Source organism: Saccopteryx leptura, chromosome 7 (genome assembly GCF_036850995.1).
Source record: "Saccopteryx leptura isolate mSacLep1 chromosome 7, mSacLep1_pri_phased_curated, whole genome shotgun sequence".
NCBI classification, from domain to species: Eukaryota; Metazoa; Chordata; class Mammalia; order Chiroptera; family Emballonuridae; genus Saccopteryx; species Saccopteryx leptura.
Window position 1 is genome coordinate 27,567,404 of NC_089509.1, and position 27,467 is coordinate 27,594,870.

Consider the following 27,467-nt stretch of genomic DNA (forward strand, 5'->3'; position numbering starts at 1 on the left):
ACAAAAAATTAGCCCCAAATGTCAATAATGCATCACTGTTGTGAAACCCTAGTCTTCTGGAAAAGAAAGAAGCATAAGACATCATCACTGCAGCAGTTTAGTTAGAAAATACCTATCAGAGCCTGACCAGGTGGTGGCGCAGTGGATAGAATGTTGGACTGGGACACAGAGGACCCAGGTTCGAAACCCCGAGCTCACTGGCTTGAGTGCATGTGGGCTCATCTGGCTTGAGTGTGGGCTCACCAGCTTGAGTGCGAAGTCACTGGCTTGAGCGTGGGATCATAGACAGGATCCCATGGTCACTGGCTTGAGTCCAAGGTCACTGGCTTGAACCCCAAGGTCACTGGCTTGAGCCCAAGGTTGCTGACTTGAGCAAGGGGTCACTCGCTTTGCTGTAGAGGCCCCCCCTATTGCCCATCAAGGCACATATGAGAAAGCAATCATTGAACAACTAAGGTGCCACAACAAACTGATGCTTCTTATCTCTTTCCTTTCCTGTCTCTCTGTCCCTATCTGTCCTTTTTTCTGACTCTCTATCAAAAAAGAAAAAAGAAAAGAAAAGAAAACACCTATCAGATAATACAAATGTGTTTAGAATGATAGTCATTAGCACAGAAAGAGGGTTATGATGAGTTCATCACGAGAACTGGTTGCATTCATGAGAAGGTGTACAAATATGGACATAAATATATGTTTAGGTAAGTCATACTGGCCTTGAAAAGAAGACATTAAGACCCTCTGTTTATAAAATTTTTTTATAAAAATTAGATACATTTCCAACACTTGCCATATTATTTCTTTAAGCTACTTGTTACAGTGTTATAATTTTTTTCCCTTAAATGAAGACTACATAGATATGGATAGTGGGAATGCAGGTTTAAGTAACACAGGTTGATATTGATATTACATGGCATTTGGAATGGTATTTTGTGTATTTTTATGTGTATTGAAATATTTCATTTCACAATCATTTGAATTAACTTCTGTTTATGTGAACGTGACTAATATCGATGGCATTTGCCTTTGGTCACACAATTATTTGTTCTTGTTTTATTACTTAAGATGAAATTATCCTCTTTTTTACCTGAACACTTTCCTTTGACAATCTTAAACCTATGCATCAGAATGGCATTTTATGTTGGACTTTTCTGATAAATTTCTGGTAGAGATAACTGTGTATGTGAGCATGTGTGTGTGTGAGAGAGAGAGAGAGAGAGTGTGTGTGTGTGTGTGTGTGTGTGTGTGTGTGTGTTTAGGTTTCCACTTAAAGTTCAGTGCCAAAGCTACAGTACTTATACATTTTCCAAATGTGTTTTAAGCAATAAGTTGTACAACATTTTTAGAACATGTGTTAAGCCATTTCTCTAAGAATGAAGCTCTTAACAAAACATAAGCACTCTGCATGAGATCTTAGCAGCAAAGTGCTTAAAAGATAAAGTAAGAATTGGTACCATGGGAAGAACACCAGCTGTAGAGCGCACAGGTCCATTATGAGAAGTATGGTAGTGGGTAGGGAGAAAATGATTTAATCAGGAGTAAAACCAATTTTATTATAAGGGCACGCAGGGGGTGTGGCACCATAGTGAGAGGGACATTTCAAAATATCTGACAGATTTCAACAATGTGAAAACCCCGTTCTTTAAAGTGACAGTAAACCCCATCAGGTCTCTCTTTTTGATGCTATTGTTAACAGTTGACTGTTTAAAGCTGGCCTGCTAAGATGCCATCGTCCTATTTCAATAGTGTATAGCAAATAAAAGACTAATTGTTGAAATACAATCAATCAAAAATGATTGCAGGGCAGAAAGAAGGTCTCCTCTGCTGATTTTGTTGTGGTTCATACTATTGTGTTATGATTGAGGTAGGATCAAAGACTGAGAGGAAGAAAAAAATAACCCATCTGAAATACACAGATCCACCTTCCTTCCTTTTCATTACAAACATCCTCGTGCATAAGAACATTGCTTACTAGCCCTGGAAATAATAATCCATTTAGAAGAAAAGAGCTGATAAAGATTTCAGCTAATATTTTTTAAAGGACATGAACAATATTAGCAAAACAGCTCATGCAGAGATTTCCTACAGTGACAATTCTCAGGTGCTTTTGTTTATTTTGCTTTCTTTTTACAATTTTTGGTGAAAATTCCCCTCTGCATTGAAAAACTGACACCATGCGGGCATGTGAATGTGAGCCTGAGACACTGGTAAAGAAACAAAATTCCAGTTGACCAAATACCTGTTAAGTTCTTGTCAGGATATTCAGCTTTTCAATTAACCATCAAATTGTCTAAAATGATTAGCTTTAGTTTTCATTAAGCCCAGAATCCAAACATCACATGTTTTCACAGACAAATGGATCAGCAGCAATGCTTTTGCACACTGTGTCCTTTTAGTTTTGTATAAGAATGTCATTTTCAGACCATATTATATCCACTTCTTGGGTGAAAAGGATTCCAGGCTTTCATATTGTAAAGGCAAAAAATAATTGCCCAACAACTCTCTTTCTTATGAAAACTTCATTTAGGCATTTATTTTCTTTAATGTATAAATGTTTCAACTCACTCAGGCTTCTCCAGCAAGCATTTTCATTGTTTCTAAGAGGAGTTGGAAAGCACTTGTGGTTTGTCTTCAGTGTGTTATCATTTTTGACAGTTTTGCATAGCCTACACAGGCCAACAGGGGTCTGTCTAATATTGTTGCTGGGCACATTTTCCTTGATGAGATGAAAACTTAAAAAAAAAAATAGAGATATTTTTTGAAGCAGTAAGAAGGAATTAATATCCTTTCTCACTCAGTATTCTATTCCTTGCTGACTTTATATTCAGAAAAAAAAAAAAAAAAAGGAAAAAAGGAAAAAAGTGTTACCCATTATTCCCTTGTACATAGCAAGGCTAACACATGTAAAGCAATAACTCATTTTCTATTGCCATGTTTAGCATATGTCTCCTGTTGGCTCAGCAAGGCCTTTAGGCCGGTCCCTTGAGCCGGCCATCATTGGCAACTCTTAGCCCCTCGGCCTCAAAACCAAATAGCTTTGAATCACGTTGAGCTGTGATGCTAATTTTCATACTGATGCATTATGGGAATAAATGTATCTGACATACTGTGTCAATGGCACTGTCTCTTTGTGTCTCTTGTTTTTTTGTTAGCTGCATTCCTACAGATGGTATTCCATTGAAAATGTTCCCTTCCTACGGAAAAAGGGGGGAAAAAAAACATGCACAGCACCAAACCTCTAGGTGCAGAAGGCTGTTAACGGTTGCTGATGATAGTAGGCAAACATTAACATAATAATTAGTGTCTTGTAATTGTTTCATTAAAACCAGTTGTTCCATTTCTCCTCGTGTTTTCCCAGAAGAGAAGCTGAATTTGGACGACAGCCAGTGGGAGGACATCCACGTTGTCACCGGAGCACTGAAGATGTTTTTCCGGGAGCTGCCTGAGCCGCTCTTCCCTTACAGTTTCTTTGAGCAGTTTGTGGAAGCGATCAGTAAGTACCTCACACTCAGGAGCTGCTGGCGGAATGAGCTGGCAGTGCGGGATTATTAAGTAAATAATATGAATGACGATAATAGCAATCATGGAGATAATAATATCTCCAATGTTCCACATCCTTCATTTTAGTGTTTGTGTTTTTGATGCCTTATTTTTATTTCTGGCCCTGTAATATTATATGAGGTTTTGTGTTTTTTTTTAATTAAAGAAAAAAAATAGGCATTCTATTTAGGGTGGCCAATTTTCAACCAAGCCTCCTTGAATGAAAATAGCTTCTCATAGACTCTGTTTTAAAGGGATCACCGCTGGCATCAACCCTGCCTTTATACTTTCAGAATTGCAGTGGATGTAACTGAGTACAAAGGGATCTTTAAAAAGAACCTCAGTGAATTAAATATTACATTTCATGAAAATGTTAAATCATCAACTGAGGCATCATCTTCTCTCCTTCACTCACTCACCATTCACCTACCAACATTGGTAAATAGCTAAAATTTGCCTATGAGCAGTGTGAGTATTAAATTAAGTAATAGCAAGTTTCTTCTGTTCAAATGTTAACTTAGTGTGAGGTTGAGTTATATCGTTTGCTAGCTAATTGACATTGTACTATGTCTATGAAGCTTCCATTTCTATTATTCTCTTATCCATAAAACACAAGTACACTTAATGGATGGATGGATGGATGGATGGATGGATGGATGGATGGATGGATAAAAATCTTTCCAAATGCATGGAAAATTCTGCTATTGATTTCTAGAGAAGCAACTACTAGTTCATCTCCAAATTTAATAGTTTAGAGTACACTTACTGTGATTGTGACAGCTTGGAAAAAGTTTCCTGGCAAGTAAGCTGATTCAATGAGGAAAGAGAAAGAAGAAAGAAAGGTAAAATTAAAAGGCTTGCAAGCCTGGAAGGAGCTTAATTAAAGTCCAAACAAGAGAAATCTGCAAGAAAAAAAATTCTCTACTTAGGAGGTCTGATTTTGGCTGGTGGTGTGTGCTGTGTTCCCATTAATGGGAGCAGGGATTTAGGGAGACCATTTTGGAGAACAGCCCCTCAATATGCCCTTTCAGTCTGTTTTTTATTTCACAAAAAGAAGTTCTGGCAAAGTGATATCAACAGGAATAAAGCAGAGTGTATTCTCCCAAATTTCTTCTCTTGTTGCCTGCTCCCGATTTCAGATTGTGGTGTTGTCTTGTTGTGGCCTTTGAATATAGTAACTATGCTCTAACTACAGGCTTTGAGGTGAGGCTGGAGCGCTTATCTCCTGTCATAACATTTCATTTCATGAGCCCTCTGCTTCTTGAGAAAAATAGTATTTTATAGTTCCCAGGCTCTCTTAACTTAAAAGAAGAAATAAAGAAAAAATAAACAAGCATGCATTTCCATAACAGCTGATTCCGATAGTGTGCCTTGGAACACACAAGCATGGAATATCACTCACAATTATAGGACAGTGTTCTGTTTGGAAATTGGAGAGACTTGCTTTTGGGTATCTATCTCTAATTATGTATATTTTAAAAAGTCATACAAATTTCACATCATAGTTTCCATACTTTTTAGTGAAGATCATCTTATTTGGAAACATACTTGAACATGTGTTGATTTGGGGCTGTGATATAGGACAGTGTTTTCTGAACCGCCAGTCTATGGACCAGTTCACCAAAAATTTCATGCCGGTCCACAAAAGAGTTAACCACCCTGATGTTGTATGAGGATTATAGACCCAATAATCTTAGTCTAATTCATATGCTCAGGGTAATTTCTGCCTTAGCTGTCCCTGAAATAATCCTCCTATTTTCCCTGGTCCCCAGTGTAAAAATGTTGAAAACCACTAACATAGGATGCCCATTAGTTAAGCTTCCTCAGTTCCCTCAGCTTAAAAGATATGGAAAGCAGGCCCTCAGACCCCAGGTGACACTGTGTTCTTTGAATTTCCAGAAAGAGTAAGGCCATCTCTGTACTATCACAGAACTCAGGTCCAAACTGGACAGAATTTCAGAAACCGATGTGGTCAGAACAAGGCAAGTGGAGGTGGGAAGCAGGCTGAGACTGAGGGCTATTGCTAGCACTTGTAAAATGGGTGATGGTGAGAATGCATGGGATAGTGCTAAGAAAGTCCTTTAAAAGGTAAGATAGTGTATAGATGCTAACAGCTCTATTAGAGAAATCAATCCAGAAGTGAAGAGACTGGCAAGTTTTTCTTTCTTATTCAAGGAGAATCAATTTGAGCAAACTTGCCTTACATTGCTCAGATTCATACTTAATCCATAGAGTGGAAAGACTAATGAACAAGGTAATATGTCTGAGAAATATTTTCTACTGCTCGATGAAGAGGTATCCTTACCAACCCATGTATTTTTGGCATAACTTTGAAATTGGTTTTTGTGTTCTAAACTCATCTCTAGATTGTAAATCATATTGAAATATCATCAAGAAATGAGAGAATAGCCACCTACTTTCTTAACAACAGTAAAGCCACATCAGAGGAAGTACTTTTACTCCATTGTGCGCCAGTTGAGTTTTAAAAATCTTCCAAAATATAAATTTAAAGACATTAATATCCATCCAGTGCCAGAGGGGAGAATAGTGCTGAGCTTGGTCATTGCTCTCATTGCTTCTTATAAAATCTGTGCAGTGAGAAGTTCAACAGACCTGTCATGAGTTCTTGGCTTTTTATTAAAGGGATAGACAGGAATCAACCGGGTAAAGTGAATTTACAGGAAAAATGACCATATGTGTTGGTTCTGAGCCTCCTTGGCCATTTTCACCCTTCACTTCTGTGCTATGGGCTGTCGGAAGTTTGACCTTAGCCAGCTGTATTTCACAGGTGCTCTTGAGGGCAGTCTTCCTGCTACTGTAGCTAGTGGAAGCCACCAGCAGTAAATAACAGAAGGGGGAGAGGAAAAGGCCAGCCTGTTTATTAGTTTACCCACCATCCCCTCTCCCTCGAACACCCGTTTTCCTGGGCTAGCTTCTCTACCTGAGGATCCTTCCCCTCCATGATTTGGGCATGGGTTGGACAGACTCACTCTGGTTCCATCTTCCATATTGCAATGTGGCTCTTCCTCTTTTTGCCCCTCCAGCTTGGTAGTGGCTTCCTGAAACAGCTAGTTTTGGTTTCTTCTCTCTTCCTTAGTTGGCTATTAGCTTCTTCATTACATGGGTAACCAGCTCCCTGCTTCAAAATAATTTGCTCCATTGGTATAAATACTTGAAGTGGTTTTTGATCTTTGGTTTAAACACTAGCAGATCATCATGCCAGTCAATGTCACAGTTTTTGTAGCTTTACCATTATTTCTCCTTTCTCTCTCACTGTTTGTGAAGGCTTAACATTTTTATTTGATCCCAAACTGAGAAATCTGTTACCCTTTTATGACAGAATTAAAAGGTGAATAAACCAAAAAAATTTTACATCCATCTGGAATGCTCCTTTGAGGAAGAAATTTTATTTCATGTATAAACAATTAATAACTCCTTGTGCTATTTGAATTACTGTTAATTTTCATTATATGTTTAAAAGTCATCATTAACTATTCCAAGAAAAGAGAACAGAAGGCATTTATTTTTTTAAATAGTTTTTTTTTGGACCCCAAACAAACATTAATATGATAAGAACCTGCAATTGCCATAGTGATCCTCTGTCTGATAATATCCATTGGGGTAACAAAAACACTAGAGATTGTTTTATATTTCAGAAACCAAGTACCACAATTATTGATCTGAAATTCTATACTTAAGGTCAATGCAACTGGGTCACCTGCAGGGTTGTTTCATGGAGATTTAACCCATTGACTGCAATGACTAATTCCCTGGAATTGACTTGTGCTGAAGGCATTATTAGTACTGTAAATATGAACTTGGTACAAAAACACAGCTATAGAGTTTTATAATAGGTAATGCAATCTGTATCTTTAGGCTTGCAGGAGTTTGGACATTTCCAGTACATCTAAATCCTAAGAAATGTACTAATTTTACTTCTATTCCTTATTTTTATTCCTGGTAACTCTACAGTTCCAAAGATAAGAGACAATGAGTGTCCTTTTTATTTTAATATCTGCATTTTCCCCCAAATTCCTGGGAAATGGAAAGAGAAGAGAAAAAGTTATTGCATTTTTTACTATTATCTCTTTTTCTTTTTTTTCTGAGAATAACAAAGCAGGAGATAATGGAGAAGTGGAAAAATTATGTGGAAAATAATTTCTAGCTCAAATAGTTACTGTGAAAATTAAATAAGATAACATGTCTTTACCCTGTATTAGATTTTCAATAATTTTTTGAAAGAATTTCATTTTTTCAGAAGAATAAAGCAAGTCGTAAAATAGTTCTCAAGTTCACATGGCTCAAAATATTAAACTTAGCATTTAATTTCAGACTTTAAAACACATACTTTTCATCCTTCTACATTGCCTTTCTGAGAATGTTTATCTAAAAGAAATCTTGCTTGAGGAATAACTAACTAACTTGCTGTTGCCAAATATCTGCTGTTACATTACCCTGAATAATACCTATTTATCCTATATCATTCTATATAAAACGACAACCTTTTCTATCTTTTCTTAAACCAAGGTTAGAATTAAATCGAATAATCAGAAAATTTTACTTTGGAGTGTTTGGTTAGAAATAAGGTAAAACTTTCCAACAATGAACAGTGTTTTAATATTTACTTCTAGATACTGAAAGCATCAATTCTTTAAATGTTGGCCTATCTGAGTACATTTTTAACCCTCCACTATGTTTTGCTTTTTTAAAATGTTTATTTATTGATTTTAGAGAGACAGAGGAAGGGGAAAGAGAAATAGAGAGAAACATCAATTTGTTGTTCCACTTATTTATGCATTCATAAAATTGAAATATTAACTTATTTACTCTACTTCCTGCAATATTTGATAGTTATGTGATATATTTAAATATGAAATAAAACATACAAACCTGTTTCTTGTTTCAATATTCTACAAAAGCTCATAAATTCCCTTTGTAAGATGAATGTATTTTTCTTCCTAACTTTTCCTTTTCCTCTCTTTCCTTCTTTCACAATCATTGGTCATTAACTCCTTTAAATTTTAATGTTCTAAGTCTTCAGTGGTTTGAGTAATTAGAAAACTAATCAACAGCATTTATATTTTCATTACTATGAGTCTTTAAAATTGCTTATCCAAGCATTTTCACAAAGATTTCTTCTCTAGAGTTTACTGGCACAATTCTTACACTCTCAAAGTATATTCCCCACCAGGTCAAATAGAATCAATTTTTTTACACTCCAAAAATTGCTTAAACTTTTGGCCACATTTGGTTCTCTTTGTAGTTGGATCAAGTTTTTCCTGTATAGATTTATTTATTTTTCTGGAGTTTTTCGTTGCTTTCCTTTTTCTTGCTTTTCTTTTTCTTTTATACTGTCTTAATCTTCCCTGACATGATTGTACAGAGTCCCATGTTTCCAGAAGCCCTCATTTCTAGAGCTTCTGTCTTTCTAATTCATGTTGAATGGTTGCTTCCAGGAGTACTTCAGGGTACTCAGCCAGAGACTTCTTTCTGCTTGCAGAGTTAAAACCACCGTTTCCGAGAAGGCCATGTGTATTAGTTTTATATTGCTGCCATAACAAATTACCTCAAATTTAGTAGTTAAAATATACTGATTTATTACCTCATAGTTCTGGAGGACAGAAGTCTGATATGTGATCTCACTGGACTAGAAACAAAGTGTCAGGACTGCATTCCTTTTTGGAGGCTCCAAAGGAGAATTCATTTCCTCCCCTTTTCTGGCTTCTAGAGGCTGCCTGCATGCCTTCGCTAGTGGTTCACTTCCTCCACGTTCCCAGGCAGCAGTCCTGTGGCCTGGCCAGCCTCACATCTCTCTGACCTCTTCCATGGTCATACTTCCCTCTGACTTTCCTTCACCTCCCTCTTACACTTCTGAAGATCCTTGCCACTACATTGGGCCCACCAGATAACCCAGAATACATTCCCCATCTCAATGTTCTTAATCACATCTAGAACATCCCTTTCATCGTGTAAGGTATCATATCCACAGGCTCTCAGAATTAAGGTGTGTAAATCTTTGTGGAGCTATTTTTCTTTCTACTCTGTGTTTCCCTCTTTAATTTTTACAGTTAGTGCCTGCTCCACCTCCATGTCACATGTACTCTCAATCTATTGTCACGTGCCTTCTCTCAAATCCAAATGATCATTGGAGTTGACATGACATTGAAACTATAGATTGATTAATAGACAATAGAGAAGTAAAGAGAATATACTTCATGCATTTGCTTACAGGACGTGTTATCTATTATTTGTGAGGGATAGAATTAAAGCTTTAACTTCAGGCTGGACCAAAACTCATTTATTCAAGGACTATCTGAAAATTTCATTTTGGCCAAATTCTTCACTTCAGCTCTTTGATGCTCATAATTGAGCCTGGGAGTTTGTACCTGTTGACTTGTATTCTGAGTTTTCAAATTTGCCTTTTGTGTGCAAAAGTAATTACTTTTCTCCCCACCCCTCAGTAATGATCTATTTATTCCCCAACATGGGAATGCAATCAAAGCTAAGTTCTTGCTCAAAACAACTGTATTAATTATTTGTTTTCTTAATTATTAAATACTAATATTAACTTCTCTGTCATGTTTTCAAGCTTCCCTTAAGAAAACATTATATATAATGTTTATTATATATCATGTTTCTTTTACATATGTGAAAACCATATAGATATGAATGTACATATATAACAGATATTAGGCAAGTGGTAATAAACTAAGACAGTAATATTATTATTAATATATACAATTCTTCAATTTAAAGACTTAATCACACATGCATTTGAAGACAATATATTTTTTAATGCCCATATTTTGTAAGCACTGATTAATTAAGCAGTAAAACAAATTGTGAGAAATAGTATCCATAAGATTGGGCACCATTAAACAACTCATACTACCGTATATGTCAGTCAAACTATCCTTATATAAGAATGATTTAAATTAAAGCCATTGCCCTAAGGCAGAAAGTATCTGTTGCATGTCCTAATATTCCCCTTACCTCCATGGTCATTATGCCATTTTACCTACAGAGTATAATTTCAATAAGTAATTGTGGGGGGGACAGTCAAGTATATTTGCAAATACTTTCTTTACTCTTGAGTTTATCTTGCCCTTTGTTCAAACTATTTCTGATGCATCATCAAGTCCATGATGACACTCTTTGAGAGAAAAGAAACACAGCTTACAAGGCACATGACTTCCAACAGCTGCTAAACTTTGAAGCATGGTAGTGACAAAAAGTCTTAAAACTAGAGAAAGTAAAAAACAGGGTTTGAAGGGTCACCACAAAGAAACCAGAGATGTAAAAATAATATAGTATAAAAATATCCTCCAAGCACCATTTCAGAGAAGGTTGAAATTAAAATAAAGATAGATTTTACAAATTTCCCCCTTCTACTCAAGTTTCCACTGCAAGCTAACATTCTCACAGACTTGGCGGGTTTTTTTTTCTTACGGTTGCTTTTTAATCAGTGTGTGTGTGTGTGTGGCAAACTAGAAATTTTATGGCTGATGCCTAGTTTGTCTCTTAAATCATTCTAATTATATTCATAATTAAATTGTAAAAAAAATTGTTGTCTAGAGCCAAATGGCTTTCACAGGTGTCTTTTTGTAGGGATGCTTTAGTTGCTAAATAATAAACAACTGGACCTCAATCTATTTAATTTGGCTTAATGAAAAGTCCTTTGTAAGTAAAATTAGAAGGTGATTCAGAACTAAAATTGGTTCTTGATTCTGAAATTAATTGAGTAGTAAGACATCAACTCCATTGAAAATGTGGTGTTTGCCTTTTCGTTTTTCCTTAAAACTTTTTTTCTATTTGCACTCCTTTCGTCCATATTCTGAGAAGGTCACTTTTCAAAGCATTAAAATTTCAATCTGAGCAATCAGCCAGTCAGCCTTCATGAGTCAGCTTCCTAAGTATCCCTGCTTTCACTCAATAGACATGCTTTCCAAAGATGTGTAACAGAGTGCAGAATTTCTCCTCAAAACCTCCATGGCAAACAGTTATCCTGACCCATTCCCCTAATGGTAGATCTAAGTGACTGGTTTTTATTGCCTGTTATCAAGTTCACTGCATCAACAGATTCTAATGAAACTGAGGGTCTGTGACTTTATTTCACACTGCCTCACTTTGCATCCTTGGGGTTGACGGTGATACCACATTGTGATCAGCACTGAGAGGCCTTCCAAAAAATTTCCAGCCCACCACTTCCAACGCTGACTGGCCACATCTCTAAGAGAATAGCCTCTTCTACTTCCCCAGTATGGTTTTTGTTTTCTTAATTCTCTCACCCAATCCAGTGTAATTCTGATTATAAATGTAATCGAAATGCTGCAACTGGTTTGCCACTCATTTTGAGGAAAAGCTAGATTCTTTGCAAGGTCTTGAAAGCCCTAGAATGATCTGGTGGCCCACGTGTCTCTTCTTGTGCCCATCTCATTCAAGCCAGTTGGTCTCCTGGCTCTTTGAGCAGCTCAGGTAAAGTGAGGGTCTTTGCCCACTCCCTCTTCCATTGACATGTCCCCAGATCACCACTGACATGCTAATTTCTCAGATTATTCTCATCAGTGAATCCAAAATTTCTACCTGCTTTGCATAGCACCACCTCCATTTAATTTCCAACTCCACTATTTACTACCTGTAAGACCTTGAACCACTCCTGAACCTCTCTAACCCTCAATTTCCCCATCTATAAAATGAAATAAAAATAGTATCTTCCCCAAGGGGATTGTAAAGAATTTAATGAAATGCTAATTATGGCAAAGCACTTACAGATTTCCTGGTACTTGTATTCAATAAATGTTAACTAGTATTATTAAATCAAAGTACAATCAGACCATCCTTAGCCCACACTCTCAGATGACCTTTTTGTTCATACTTACAAGCCTTTCCTTTTCTCTAGTAAAGCTGCCTTAAGTGAAACATATGGCTATCTTCATTCTGCTTTAATATTTGTTTCCAGAATTCCACAGAGCACCAAATATGTTTAGGAAAATATTACAGGATATTCTTTTGCTTCATGATCGAGAGACTCCCACTTTCTTTCTTTATCTCACTACATTTCTCCTTTGTTCTTCCTGCCATTCCCAGGCAAAATGCCACTTGACTAGCCCAAAGCCTGTCACTTTATTCTAGAACATACATCTTACTCATAACCAAGAAGCTCACCATTTTCTCCAATATGATGTTGCCTTGCTTCTATTAAATATTAGTAAATCAGTGATATTCACAGTGACACCAGGAGAGATAACTTTAAAGGAATTCCTCTTCTGCAGTGGGAAATTAGCTACCTTGCTGATAGTGCACCCTATGTTTCAGCTGGTGAAGGTCATAGACTCATCAGTAGGTAAGGAGTTTAAAATGTGGCCGAGTAGACTAGTCACCAGCCAATGCAAATATTTGTCACACTCTATGTCTTACTCACAGATAAAAACATTAAAAGTGGTATCAAATAAACCATACTCTAGAAGTTAACCTTCCTCATGTGCACGACGCAGGGGCACAGACACACAGGTGCACACACACTCATCTTCCACACCTGAGATACTTTGTTTATTCTTCCCAGCACTCACAATTTATGATATTCTAACTTTAAAAAGGTAGAATTTTTCATTATTTTTACAATTATCTCAAGACAATGTTCACATTAACCTCCCTTGATCTATTTTCCAAACCTGATATAGAATGAGAACTGACCCCTCTACCCCCTTTCTCTGACTTGCTCACACATGGTCACGTGCTCTCATTTGCTCTAGTCCCCACCTCTCTGTCAATAAAGGTATTTTCTTTCAATAGCTTCTAAGGCTATCATGGGCTCCTAGAAATGTGGCATTTCTTCATTTGGATCATTTCTTATTATTCTGGAGAATTAAACTTGAGGTGTGATGTCTGCTGGAGTATTGTAAATTTCCGGGTGGAATACTGCTTATGCTGGAGCAGCGGAATATTGTCATTGAGAATTGTTATGTGATTTGGAGAATGAAATTTTCCCCTAAGGATTGGCTCATACATTTTCTACCTATGCTTTGGGAAACAGAAACATAGCAAATGGATACAATTTGAGAGAAAACAAGTAGCAGTCCTGATTTTAAGAGTAAAAGCAATATGCTTAGAAGAAGAAAAGCAAACATATTTTTTAAAAGTCCATGAACTATAATAAAACTGTTATATTTTATAATTGTGAGACCTTTCTCTTTTCATTGACTTATTTATAGTTTTCCATTTAAATGTGCTGTTCCTCCCCCACCTCTTTTATTTCATGCAACACTTTTATTTTTCAGAAAATTTGAAATTCTGAAAGGTCAAATGCCTAGTGCCCTGAGTCCATGATTACTGCCTAACCAATAAGCTCTTGGCCCCTTTCTCTTTTTCTTCTCACTTTATATGTCCAGCAGGGAAAAGGTTGACTCAGATCTCAAGTCTATTCCTCTGCCAAGTAAGGGGTGGGCAAACCTAATTAGTGCCATCTGTTGTGCTAGTTGTGGGTTGATACTGTCTTACCAACAGATGAAATCAACAATCTTTTGGGCTCCTCCTCCAGACCCCCAACTCTGAACTCACTAGTTAGATTGTTCTTTGACACATTTTTGTGTATTATTCTCTGAATATCTAATTGGCACCTAAGAAAGAACGAGTACCTCACTGAGATATTTTTCAGAAATCTCTATTCCTTTGTGTTCTGTTATGAAAACATTTGAACAACAACAAAAAAATGGAATAATCCTAAGTAAATATTAGACACAGAAAGACCTCAGAATCCCCTGTCTATGATGCTCAAATCTGTAATGCTCAGGACTTCTGAGAGCTGGACCCCTGGATAAATACGGAACAATGTTAGCCAAGCAGAAGACCCAGAGCTCTCCACAAATGAAAAAGACAGAACAGCTAGAACAAAGCTAGAAAAATCACATTAGTCAATGTCGGAATCCAAACAGGATCTTTCTTTAACGGTCCCTAAATATTTGAACATGTTTAAAATAGAAGTTCCAATCCCTGCTTAGTGTTCTCCTTCTCTCTGTTCCTTCAAGGACACACTAATCTCATCATGAGGCTTCACCCTCATGTCTTCAAAGAAACCTAGTTACCTCCCAAAGATCCCACCATCAAATATCATTACACTGGGTGTTAGGGCTTTGCTATATGAATCTGAGGGGTACAAAAAATCCAGTCCATAACAGAAGTCGATGTTATGTTAAAACACTTCAACGGAGTGTTTTAGTTGTACAACTTTATCAGTGCACGATGAAGTTTCTTCTCTTATATCTTTCTATCTTTTCAACACAAGATGTAATTAGCTCTTTGTTAATATTATTTAATTCTATTCTTGGGATCTGAAATTGAATTTAAAGTCACTTTCACCCATTTTTCTCTCATATTAATTTTGAACCTACCTGCAGAAACATGCATGGAACCCTATGTAATTTTGCTCTTTTCCTTATGATCTCAGGCCATCACGACATAACTCTGGCTGGGAAGTTTGGCTTGACGTTTTACGTTTTGCATATTCACAAGACTCATCTCACCTGAACCATGCAACAACTAAAACTGGGACCAAAACAAAAGTTTTTAACTCTAAGTCCTCAGTCTTAACATTCAGTCTTCCTCTTAGCATTATGACGCTTGCTGTTTGAGCATTCATCTGCCATGCCACATCCGGGTCCTGAAATACAGTTCAAGATTACCTAACGCAGACTGGAAGGCCATTTGGAACAATCGAGCAATTAGAGATAACAGTTTACTCCAGTTGGGGAAAAACTTTAAATGCTGTGCCAGTAAGAAGAATTGTAGAAAATAGCAGTCCAAATTTACAAAGCAGAATTCTTTAGACTTTTGGACAATGTTTAGAATTAATCTGAATTATAAATATTGTAAACTAATAGAGCAATGTTGATATATAAATAAATCCAGGAACAGTCCATATGATTAGAGTTACAAATTATGGTCTGCTTATCACATTTCACTTACCAACAGCCAAATGCTATCTGTACATTTTACCATTGAAGTTAATATTTAGAACACTCCTTTGTGGTAGATAATATTATTCCCTTTATTTCAATTTAGGAAACTGAGGCTCATAGGAACTAATTGGCATGCCTATGGCTACCAGCTGGGAAGTTAGAGAGCTGAAATTTGAACCCAGAACTGGAAGATACCAAAGCTGTTACTCTTAACCATGAAACTCACTTTTGCCTAATTTGGACAAAGTGATAACAAGTGTCTACTTAAAATAAGTGTCTACTTAGATAAATACTAGATTTAGATGTGGTTCAGCTAAATACTGTTTTCAAGAACTACAATGAAAAATACAAGCACTAAATAGAACATGAATATATTTCTCTGCTCATACACATTTTCTCAAAACCCCATTATTTAAGAAAGGTCTCTGTCTTGATTATGCAATTTACAATAAAATCAACAACAAAAAAGTTATTGCTTTCCGTGTCCAAGGCAACATTAAAGGTGCTCATTCTTGCACCTGCCTCACTTGAAAAACTTTTAAAAATAAACTTAAGCTCGACCAGGTGGTGGCACAGTGGATAAAGCATTGGCCTGGGACACTGAGTACCCAGGTTTGAAACCTCAGGGTCACTGGTTTGAGTGTGGGCTCATCTGGTTTGAGGGGTCGCCGGCTTGAGTGTGGTCACTGACTTGAGCCTGAAGGTTGTTGGCTTGAGCCCAAGGTCACTGGTTTGAGCAAGGGGTCACTAGTTTGGCTGGAGACCCATGGTCAAGGCATGTATGAGAAGCAATCAATGAACAACTAACAGTGCCACAACAATTAGGTGATGCTTCTAATCTCTCTCTTTCTTGTCTGTTTGCCCCTCTCTCTTTCTCTTTCTATCTTGCTATAATAATAATAATAATAATTAAATTAAATATTGGTGAACACCAAACACTCTTAGCAGATAAAAAAGGAAATGCTTTAAAGTTTATGTAGAAAAAAGGTACTATGTCCTTATTATATTACCTGGCAAGTGAATTAAGAAATAACATCATAAAATTTCTTACAACTTTCATCATAAATGTTTCTCCATGGCAGGTGGATTGCAGCAGAGCATCACCCTCTGTAATGTGCCAGAAATGTATTTTTATGGAGTCTATAAAATAAATTCATTATCTTAACCCTTCATGTTCATAATAGAAGAAACCCAAATATGGCTAACATATTGTTGCTACGTCCACTCACTGTCAATGACAGTCCTTATTTAGAAAAAATGTTTCACATCTTTATTGAAAAAGAGCAAACATATAGAAAAGTACACAGATCATGAGAGTATTATTATTGGGAATTTTCTTTTATAAAATTAGTTGTCCAGGCTCATATGTTTGTGACTCTTTTCTCTGACAACTAATTGTAAATGATCTCTGTTGAATTTTTAGCATAAAACTGAGTATTAGTTGTCTTATGTCTACGTATAGAACTATGCAATATTTTTTTTCCATCTCTTTATCTGACCTAAGCAGCTCTGGGGTAGGAATAATGTCTCACTCGTCTTTGTAGCTTCAGCATTAGGTGAATGCAAAAACATAATGTGCTTTGTGATGGTTGTTTCATTATAACTCTTCCTTTAACAATTCGTGGTAATTAGCAGCAATGGACTGCTGAAATGGGAAGTGGGAAGTATTGGTGAGTAGTTGAATAAGAGAGTTAGAAACTGCTTAATTTAAGCCATTTTACTGCTAGTAGATGTAGGAATTAACCATTTACCTCTCCCCAAATGCCCTTATCTGTCTTTTAAGATGTTTATAGCAATTTGAAGCTCTAGTCTTCATATTTTCTTTCTTTTTTTTTTTTTTTTGTATTTTTCCAAAGCTGGAAATGGGGAGAGACAGTCAGACAGACTCCCGCATGCGCCCGACTGGGATCCACCCGGCATGCCCACCAGGGGGCGACGCTCTGCCCACCAGGGGGCGATGCTCTGCCTCTCCGGGGCGTTGCTCTGCAGCGACCAGAGCCACTCTAGCGCCTGGGGCAGAGGCCAAGGAGCCATCCCCAGCGCCCGGGCCATCTTTGCTCCAATGGAGCCTTGACTGTGGGAGGGAAAGAGAGAGACAGAGAGGAAGGAGAGGGGGGAGGGGTGGAGAAGCAGATGGGCGCTTCTCCTGTGTGCCCTGGCCGGGAATCAAACCCGGGACCCCTTGCACGCCAGGCCGACGCTCTACCACTGAGCCAACCGGCCAGGGCCTTCTTCATATTTTCTATAGGTCAAACTAGTATTACTACATAATTTACAGAGATTTCATTTTACTGGTTATAAAGTTTATGAGCAAAAAAGAGGAAAATTAAGTGAGCAAATAAAATGCTTTGATTGAGCTAGTGAACTTCTGCAGTCTTCAAAGGGTTATCTGAACACCAGACTCAACTGCAGAGCAATGGTGAAGAGAACAGTGAAACTGTACTATAAAAATAAATTACTGTCATGAATATTAAGCAACAAGGATATAATAAACATGACTGTTTCCATGATTCTGATTTATTGGTACCGATATGCGTATAAATTATGACACTAAGTATTTATTCTAGTTGTTTCAGAATATGAGCCAAACAAAGCTGGGTGGACACTTCCCGCAGACCTTTCCATCTGCCACCAAATCCCTATTTCACTGTTCCTGTTGCTGTGCTTCTCGTGTCGGTGGCATCATGACCATGTGTGAGCAGCTATTCCCTTCAGTTTACTTTTCAGACGGAAGTGGATTGCCTTCCCAGAACCTGGCGTCACTGCTATAACTGTTATGAATTCTGTTCCCTAGCAGTAGAACAACTCCAGCTGCAAAGTGCCTCACAGGCTATTCCGACTTGCTGTTAAATAGTGCTCATGCTCATTTTGACACAAGAGGGTTCATTACTATTTATGAACCTCTTGGCACCAGATTTGGGATTTCCCAAAGCAAAGCAACACTGCATTCTGTGTACTTGCTTAGCAGTGGGTGTTCTGGATCACTAGTTCTGAGAGGTTAAAGATCAAGAGAGAGAGGCTGTGTATCCACGTAAATCCTAATGGTACCTCGGCTGCCATAGTATAACTGTAGCACGGTGTTGGCCTAGCTGATATTCCCAAGTAAAAGTTATTAAGATTAGCCATCAGTTGTAACTGACACTGTTTCAGACCAGATACTTATTAAACAGATGGCTAGAATCAAGTAATGCCCAAAGAAGTAGCATTTTCTCGCTTCCCGTTTTTTGTTTTTATGTTACATCTCATCAAAATTTACTTTAGGTGATTATTAATTTTAGTATTCTTTCCTCTAACATTGGTGGCAACCCACAAAGAAGAGAGTCAAAAATTTAAGAACCTTAAAAAAGGTGCGATTTCCACATTGTAAAGTATACTACATGGATATAAGTTGAGGATACCTATAAAAACTGCTGATGATATAAACACATGCCTACAGATGAAACGCTAACTAAAGTTCATGAGGAGGCAAGAACTGCTAGCTACTTGGAACTGGACTCTTACTAAATATCTATTGGAACCCTGAGTAGCTGCTTAGAAGTTGAGAGTGATCAGAATGAAAATTTATATATATATTGGGGGGGCTGTATGTTTTGCACATGCGTGTACAAAAAAATTGGATTCCCGTATCTGGAAAAAGTAGTATTATCTGATGAATATGTATAATGTAAAATTTCTATTTCGTAGCTGAGATTGTTTTAAATTTTTAAACAAAGCATTGAGAAATCACCAAAAATGGCTAATGGTTTAAGCAAAATTGAACCTTGGCTAATTTTAACATAAACTTTCCAGCTCTATAAGCCAAAAGATATCCTTAAAGTAAATGAAACCAACTCTTTTGATTCAAGAAAGAGAAAAGATATGCAGATTGAAGAGAACTTTTTACTCCAAGTCTACACTATCATTAAGTGTATTTAGATTTGTACCATATAATTATTATGATTGTAGCAATTAATCAATCATCTGATTAACATGTAGGGTCAGCATGATCCCGTGATCTTATCTTGAAGCTTGAATTAATTAATTAGGCTTTCTTCAACATTATCATTTTCTGTTTGTGTACCCAGTTTGTGCAAGTTGCCCCTATTGTCAAAAGGTGGTTTTGTCTCTATTTATCACAGCAGGTATGAGCGCTCACTGAACTGACTTTGCTAATATAAAGTCAGAATTTTAAGTCAACTGAAATATTTTCAAAACTTCCTGAAGTAATTGCTTTGTTATTTATATCATTAATACAAATTAAGATTCTTTTGAATGATTTTTAACTTAAGATTAAAGAACTTTATCTGTCAGAGTAAGTCAAATCAAACAATATTATGTATCATCTGATTTATATTATTCAGAAAATTTAGCTTGTATTTCAAGAAATGCCCAAACCTGAACTTTGCAAACACATTTTAATTTTTTTTGTATTTTCAAATACATAATCTCTTTTGCTGTTTTGTGTGTGTGTGTGTGTGTGTGTGTGTGTGTGTGTGTGTGTGTGTGTGTGAAACATTTAAAGCTGCATTATTCCCATTTGTTAGATGAGGAAACTGAAGAGCTAAACACATGAAGTGGTTTGTCTGGAGTGTCCAGCTGGCTAAGAGCAGTACTGGAATAGGATAACTTTCTCACCAAATATGTATTGAATGACTCCTTAAGCACACACTATGTTGAAAGTTAGAGACGAACAGGACGCAATACTAGTTTCATGGGATTCACAGTCCAGCAGGGGAAAGAAACCTGGGAAGAGACATTTAACAGGGCAACAATGTAATAAATACATGAAAGGCTGTGAGAGCATGAAGAGATTCTCTTCCTCTGCTTAGGTCGTTTCCAGAAGACACTCTTGAAGGTGTTGCTCCATATAAAACAAGGTAGAATGCAAAAGAAATAAATATATTATGATATGAGACCTGTTGCATATGTTAGAGCTGGCTTTTCTTTTCTTTTCTTTTTTCTTTCTTTTTTTTTTTTTTTTTTTTTTTGTACTGGAAGCCACTTATTAGCAGGGCCTGTCTCATTTGGAGACTCTGCCTTTTTGCTTACAGACTGTCTGACGCCTTTATAAAGTGAGCCACTGCATTGTTGATTATTGCACACCAGGGTGGTCCACAAGCTGCTGTTGTCTGCCATCCCACAGTGAGACAGCATCTTCTGAAGTTCTGGTCTCATATGTCCTTAGAGAATGGTTTGTGTTTCCTAAGAAGCTTAAGTCTGGATGATTTACACGTACCATTTTAAACTCCTGTTGTGTAATGCCTAGACGGAGATTTACATATGCTGGAAACAGTTATTCAGGTCTGTGTATGACATTTAGTTATAGATTGGGTCATCTACTCTTGTTTATCCATGCGACTAGAGAAGAGATGTTCATGTGATGCTCAGTAATGAGAATCTGAAAACCTGTATTCTTCTGCAGAATAGCGTCATGCATGTAGATGCTCTGGCTACTTACTGTAATCTTTTAATCAAATGATTAAGTGTTTTGTCAACTCAAATTAGATGTGTTTAATTTTGACTAGAAAAGAAGAAAGAGAGAGGGAATTGGGTTAAGACATGAAGCGGTCACAGTTTGATTCTGCCTAATTTGGGTTCGTTTCCTCCCATTTACTCTGTTTCTTTTCCCCAAGTGAAACAACATATTTCCTGGATATGAGAGTTTGTCCGATGGTCACAAAAAAAATTCCAAAATAATTTCAATCTGCAAATAAACATTTATATTTATAAGTATTAAAAGACAAATAATACACAAAAATCCATAGAAATATGACTACTGTCTGAACCAAAAGACCCGGAATATGAGACTGCTTATAAACTGCATGGAGTGGGTATATGGGTGTGGGAATGAGTGTGCCTGTGAGATGTAGCATTTCCAGAGTGTAAAAGAGTTGAATTAGCTTCCACTTGACTAGATGAGAGCTCTTCCTTCTTATTTTGAAAGCAATCAATTGAGCATGGTTAATTAGGATATCACCAAGTAGTTAAGGGGAAAAAAAGGCAAGGCACTTATTAGAAAGTATATTTTAGATCTGCTCACATCACAGTGCTGATCGAAGGATTGTGGCTAGAAATTGCCAAAACTGTGGCTGTTAGGTGCTTTCTGCACAAACATATTTTTGTTCAATTACAACTAATTTTATATTTAATTTCTGTGGTGCTATAGTGCTACCTTTATGACCCTGAGTTATAAACAAAGAACACATCCCAATCTTCCAAACAATAATTTTAAGAAAACGAGCCAAAAATATCTCATTTGAAAAAAACAAAATCTCTAATTCTGTCCACCAGTGCACTTTTAATTCAATTTACAAATATACATCATGTTTATGTAATGTTAAATTCAAAATAGCAGTATTAACTATTTATATGAGGTTTATGTTGTACCATTTTATTCAAGGTATCCATTTTACTTAAAAGTATTTCAGTGTCCCAGATAAGTTAATTGTTCTCTTTAATATGGAAAATGAGAATGGATTCCATATTTTCATATATGTTCCATTTTTATTATATTCTGATGGTATATATATTCTTTTCAAAAGACTTTCAGAAATCTATCGGCCCAAGAGGGCTGAGTATTAATCTTCAGAATAACTGTCCACTCAGAGGATGGGCAACCTACCACTCAAATCATTCCCCACATATACTAATAAGCTCAGTGGGAGTCTCCTTAACCCTGAGCAAGGCTGAACATTTGCTTGGCTTGAGGCTTGCAAACATAAGTACAAAGGCAAAATCCACATACTTGCTTAATGTTTGATGGCTTCTTGTTACTCAGGTTTTATGTTTGAGCTTTAGCCCTCTTTTATGCATTAATCTGAGTTATTATAGAGAGGGTATCCAACTGTGTGTTTAAATGCAGGCAAATGCGAATGTTAAAATTTTACATGCATGCCCTAATTGAGTACAGTATTGGGTAACTTCTAAGTATTAGTAGCCTACAGGGCAACTCAGACTTTAACATATTTTTTTCTACCTTCAAGAGATTCAAATGTTTTTATGGCAGAAAAATGTATCAATAGTCTTGTTCTCAAGTCTGAACCTAAGCGAGAAGGACCAGGTTCCGCTCAAGTCCACATGCTGAAGCTGGACATGAAGAGTCCTTCCCTACTTACATAACTGAGTCTGGGATGGGATTTTTTCCCTCCTTTTACTATAAAAATGCTTAAATTCCCCCTGAAAATCAGTGAGAATCTAGGTAAGATTCTCAATAATCAAAAATAATAACTTCTGATTTTCAAATTAAAACAGTTGCCTGTATCCAAAATCATAGCAGAGATTCCCACCATGGACTGTAAGCAAATACAAAATGTCCTATGATTTCCACCCAATCATGGTTTTCTAAAGCAAACCTCAAGCTCATAAAGATTCATTGTCAGCATATTTTTGCATCTTATTTCTTTTTATTCCTTTCACCATTAGGGGAATGAAAAGTAAGGCAGTCCTTGCAATTTGACTGTGTTAAAAAGAGTCATAGCTGTATGAACATGAGACATATGAGGGACACTTGACAAGGTCACCAAGGTCACTGTAATACCAACCCCATAGTGGAGACAATGCATTTAGTGCTACACCAAGTGGCTCATCCATCCCTAAGTCAAAGGATGTCTGAGCTTACTTTATAGCCTCTAGTGAATGTACAGGCTGTGCTTTGGCATAGTCAAGGTCAGAGAGTGCAAAGCATTTCTTAATAATTGCTTCCATTTCTTTTTCAAATACTGTATTAAAGCAAAAATTCTCTTAAGCAACCAATTTAATTGTTTTCTGTCCCTTTCATTACCATCATCATCATCACCAACAGCAGCAGCAGCAGCATCTATGTAACCAGTTAAGTAACCAGCATGTGGTTCTGTCCTCTAATTGGTATTTGTTGAAGAAGCTAGAGGCTGAAATTCTGATCTCTTGTTCATTTCAAAACATTTGTCAAATTCTCCTTTGGACTGGAAAAGAAAACTTTGCAGAAATTGACATCTCAGTCACTGGTTAGGAAGTAAATATGGAAGTGTAAAATGGCATTTTTAAACAAAACTGCTTTTCTGACCATAACTGGATTTTCACATTGTCAGCACTTCCATTATAAACATTTTTTTTAAGTTTGGAGTTTATAATGCAAATGTAAAGATTTGCTATGGGCTAAATCTCAACCCAAGAGCAAATGTTTATACCAATTTTGAAAACAATCAGCTTGCCCATTTGTACTGATGCATGTGTTCATCATCTGTTATTGCTTGTCCAATGCTCTCCAACTTCTGGGAGAAAAAGCAGACATCTGGAGAGAAGAAACAATGTTTGCTCTCCGGCAGATGTAGTGTGTTTTCCACAATCATTGAGTAAGAAAGATATCGAATAAAAATGTGCCCTTTAATACAAGGAAATTAAAATGACAAAATTCTGCATGCATATCAATACTGTTGAAATACATTATTGGACATTCTAAGAAATGGTTGCTTTGAATCAACAGAATTCAGGGTTATACCCATTTTACAGATGGAATAAACTAGGATGCTACCATGAATTATAGCATTGAAATGCGCCCTCCTGTAAAATACATCACACATCAGAGATTGACAGAGTGAATAAAGTGGCCAAAATTATTTTTTTACTGAGAATAATTAATATTTTCTGAAAGACTATATATTATTGCTTAACTTCCAGTTGCATGTTGAATTTTTTTCCCTGTTTTAAAAAATTTATTCAATAACCTACATATTCAATTAATGCCTTGCAAAAAAAAAAAAAGATCAGAAACTAATTACTATCTGAAAAAAACTCTGAAAATGTTTCCTTACTGCAGGTCCTTATAGGCTGGGGGATCAAAGCTGGGTAGACACAGATTTTTTTAAAAATAAAATTATAAAATTTTATTGGGCTCTTTTTGTCACCTACATTCCATGGAACCATGGATAACAAGGACAAGTATGTTTTACCAAGAAAAGAGAGGATTTATAAGTGATTAAGTTCTCCTAATTTAGGCTCAGTTTAGCTCGACCATATCAAACAAGTCATCTGTCCTCTCAGATTTTATGTTTGAGGTTATTCAACTCTAACAATCTCTTTTTGCTCTAAAACTATGGTTTCATGATATACTTTAAAGTACCTTCCTCAGACATTTGCAGTTCTTGGTGAATCCCAGCAAGCCTGTTGTCTGGTTTCCCCATAACTTTGTAAATATACTTCACCCAGTAGGTACTCCCTAGGTCAAGAGCACAGCCAAATGAAAGCAACAGGAAAGAGCCTTGTTTTGAGGAAGGTAAAATAAAAGATCTTTATACATTGCAAATCCTGATAGCCAAAAAACTCATTTGGTATTGAGAAGGATTTCTATAGTACTAGGGACAAAATTAAATTCTTCTTTTAATTTGTAATGTCTATGTACCTCTCTCTATTAGGTAGGTTTTGAAATATAATTAGTCTAAAATCTAAACCCTTAAAAGAAGATATCCTCTTTAAAATTAATTCCAAAGTCTGATTATATAGCACTTATCACATGGCTAATTTTCACCAATACAAGCACATTCTCATATGTTGTACATTTTTGCCACACTAAAGATCCATCCATTCTCATGCTAACCTAGGGGACTCTTGGAAGAAAATTCTGTATCTTGATGCACTAAGTGGATTTTTAATATACAAACCTTCAATTACTCATGCCTTGTCATCAACAGAAAAAGTCAAAGGCAATGAATTCCTTACAATATAGGTTTCTAGGTCTTACCCAGAGTAAGGAAGAGGCTACATTTAAGTTTGGTTGCTTTTGTTGTATGTTTGTTTTTGATAAAAGTTATAGTGGTGGACAGTAAAGGTACTCAATATTAGAGAATTTCATATGGATTTTTTTCTGCTATATAATTTGCGCACAAATTTAGGGTTCAACCTGAAAAGTTTGATGTATTTTGACATAGGTATACACTGTGAAGTCATCACCACAATCAAAATAATGAACTAATCCTTCACCCCAAAAGGTTCCCCATGTTTTTTTCCCTGCTGCCCCTCCTTCATAACAAATTATTTGCTTTCCATCACCTAGACTAGTTTGCACTTTCTAGAGTACTTTATCAGTAGAATTATTCAATCTGTACTCTCTTTATTTTGGTCTGGTTCATTGCATGCAGAATTATTTTAAAGTTCATTAATGTTGAGTGTATTTAGGGTTTATTTCTTCTTATTGCCTAGTAATATTCTACTGTATGAATAGATCACAACTGGCTTATCAATTGACTTGTTGATGGACACTTGGATTGTCCAGTGTTTGGTTATTACAAATAAGGCTGCTACAAACATTTGTGTATAAGCCTTTGTATAAACATATTCTTTCATTTGTCTTATGGAAATACTTAGAAGTAGAATGGCTAGTTCACATGGTAGATGTATATTTAACTTTATGATTAACAGCCAGACTATATTTTAGTATACTATACCATTTTTTATTCTTACCAGCAATATATGAGAGTTGAAATTTTTCCACATCCTCAACAGCACTTGAGATGATTAGTCTTTTATTTTTTTTATTTTTTTTTATTTTTTGTATTCTTCCGAAGCTGGAAACGGGGAGGCAGTCAGACAGACTCCCGCATGCGCCCAACCAGGATCCACCCAGCATGCCCACCAGGAGACAATGCTCTGCCCATCTGGGGTGTCGCTCTGTTACAACCAGAGCCATTCTAGCACCTGAAGCAGAGGCCACAGAGCCATCCTCAGCGCCCGGGCCAACTTTGCTCCAATGGAGCCCCAGCTGCGGAAGAGGAAGAGAGAGACAGAGAGGAAGTAGAGGGGGAGGGGTGGAGAAGCAGATGGGCGCTTCTCCTGTGTGCCCTGGCCGAGAATCGAACCCGGGACTCCTGCACACCAGGCCGATGCTCTACCACTGAGCCAAACGGCCAGGGCCTGAGATGGTCAGTCTTTTCATTTTAGCCATTCTAATAGGTTTGTAGAGACATTTCTTTAATAGCCAATAATGTTGGACAACTTTTCATGTGCTTATATGCCATCTGTATGTTGTCTTTGTTCAAATATTTTGCTCATTTTTTAATTAGGTTTTTAATTTTATGATTAGAGTTTTGAGACTCATTTACGTGTTCTGGATATGAGCCCTTTCTCAGATATACGATTTGCAAATATTTTCTTCTGGTTTGAGTTTTCTCCCTTCATTTTCCTAGTAGTGTATATTGAAAAATGGAAGCTCTTAATTTTTATGAGGTTCAATATAATTTTTTCTTTTATGATTTATGTTTTGGTATCATATTTAAGAAGTCTCCACCTGGCCTGACCTGTGGTGGCACAATGGATAAAGCGTCGACCTGGAAATGCTGAGGTCACTGGTTCGAAACCCTGGGCTTGCCTGGTCAAGGCACATATGGGAGTTGATGCTTCCAGCTCCTCCCCCCCCTTCTCTGTCTCTGTCTCTCTCTCCTCTCTCTCTCTCTCTCTCTCTCTCTCTTTCTCACCCTCTCTCTCTCCTCTCTAAAAATGAATAAATAAATAAAAAAAGAAGTCTCCACCTTACCCTATATCACAAAGATTTTCTTCTATGCTATCTTCCAGAAATTTTATAGTTTTAGACTTTACATTAGCTCAATGATCCATTTTGAGTTTACTTTTGTAGAGGTTTAAAGTGCACTCCTTTTTACCCATGGAAAGCCAATATTGCCAGCACCCTTGTTGGGAAGACTATCCTTTTCCTACTCAGTTGCTTTTGCACCTTTGTTGATAGTGTTACACAAGTAATTGTAGGTCTACTTTGGAACTATCAATTTTGTTTTATGGATCTATTTTTAGAAGCAATGCTAGCATTACATATTCCTTTATTACTGTAAGTTTTTATGTCTTAATGTCAGGTAGTGTTAATCTTCCAATGTTTTTGTTTTCAAACTTGTTATTGCTCTTCTAGGTCAGCGGTTGGCAAACTTTTTTTCTCTGAAGGTAAATAGTAGTTCTCTGATAATGAATAGTTTAATGTTTGTAAGCTATACAGTCTCTTTTGTAAGTAAGCAACTTGCC

General features: G+C 36.7%; 1 protein-coding gene across 1 annotated transcript in view; it reads left to right on the forward strand.

Moving 5' to 3' along the window:
* Positions 1 to 27,467, forward strand: part of ARHGAP15 (Rho GTPase activating protein 15) — a 697,775-nt gene that overhangs the window by 567,800 nt on the left and 102,508 nt on the right. Inside the window, exon 12 of the mRNA XM_066345184.1 lies at positions 3,356 to 3,490. Within this exon, the coding sequence (XP_066201281.1) occupies positions 3,356 to 3,490 (135 nt within the window). The remainder of the gene's footprint in view (positions 1 to 3,355; positions 3,491 to 27,467) is intronic.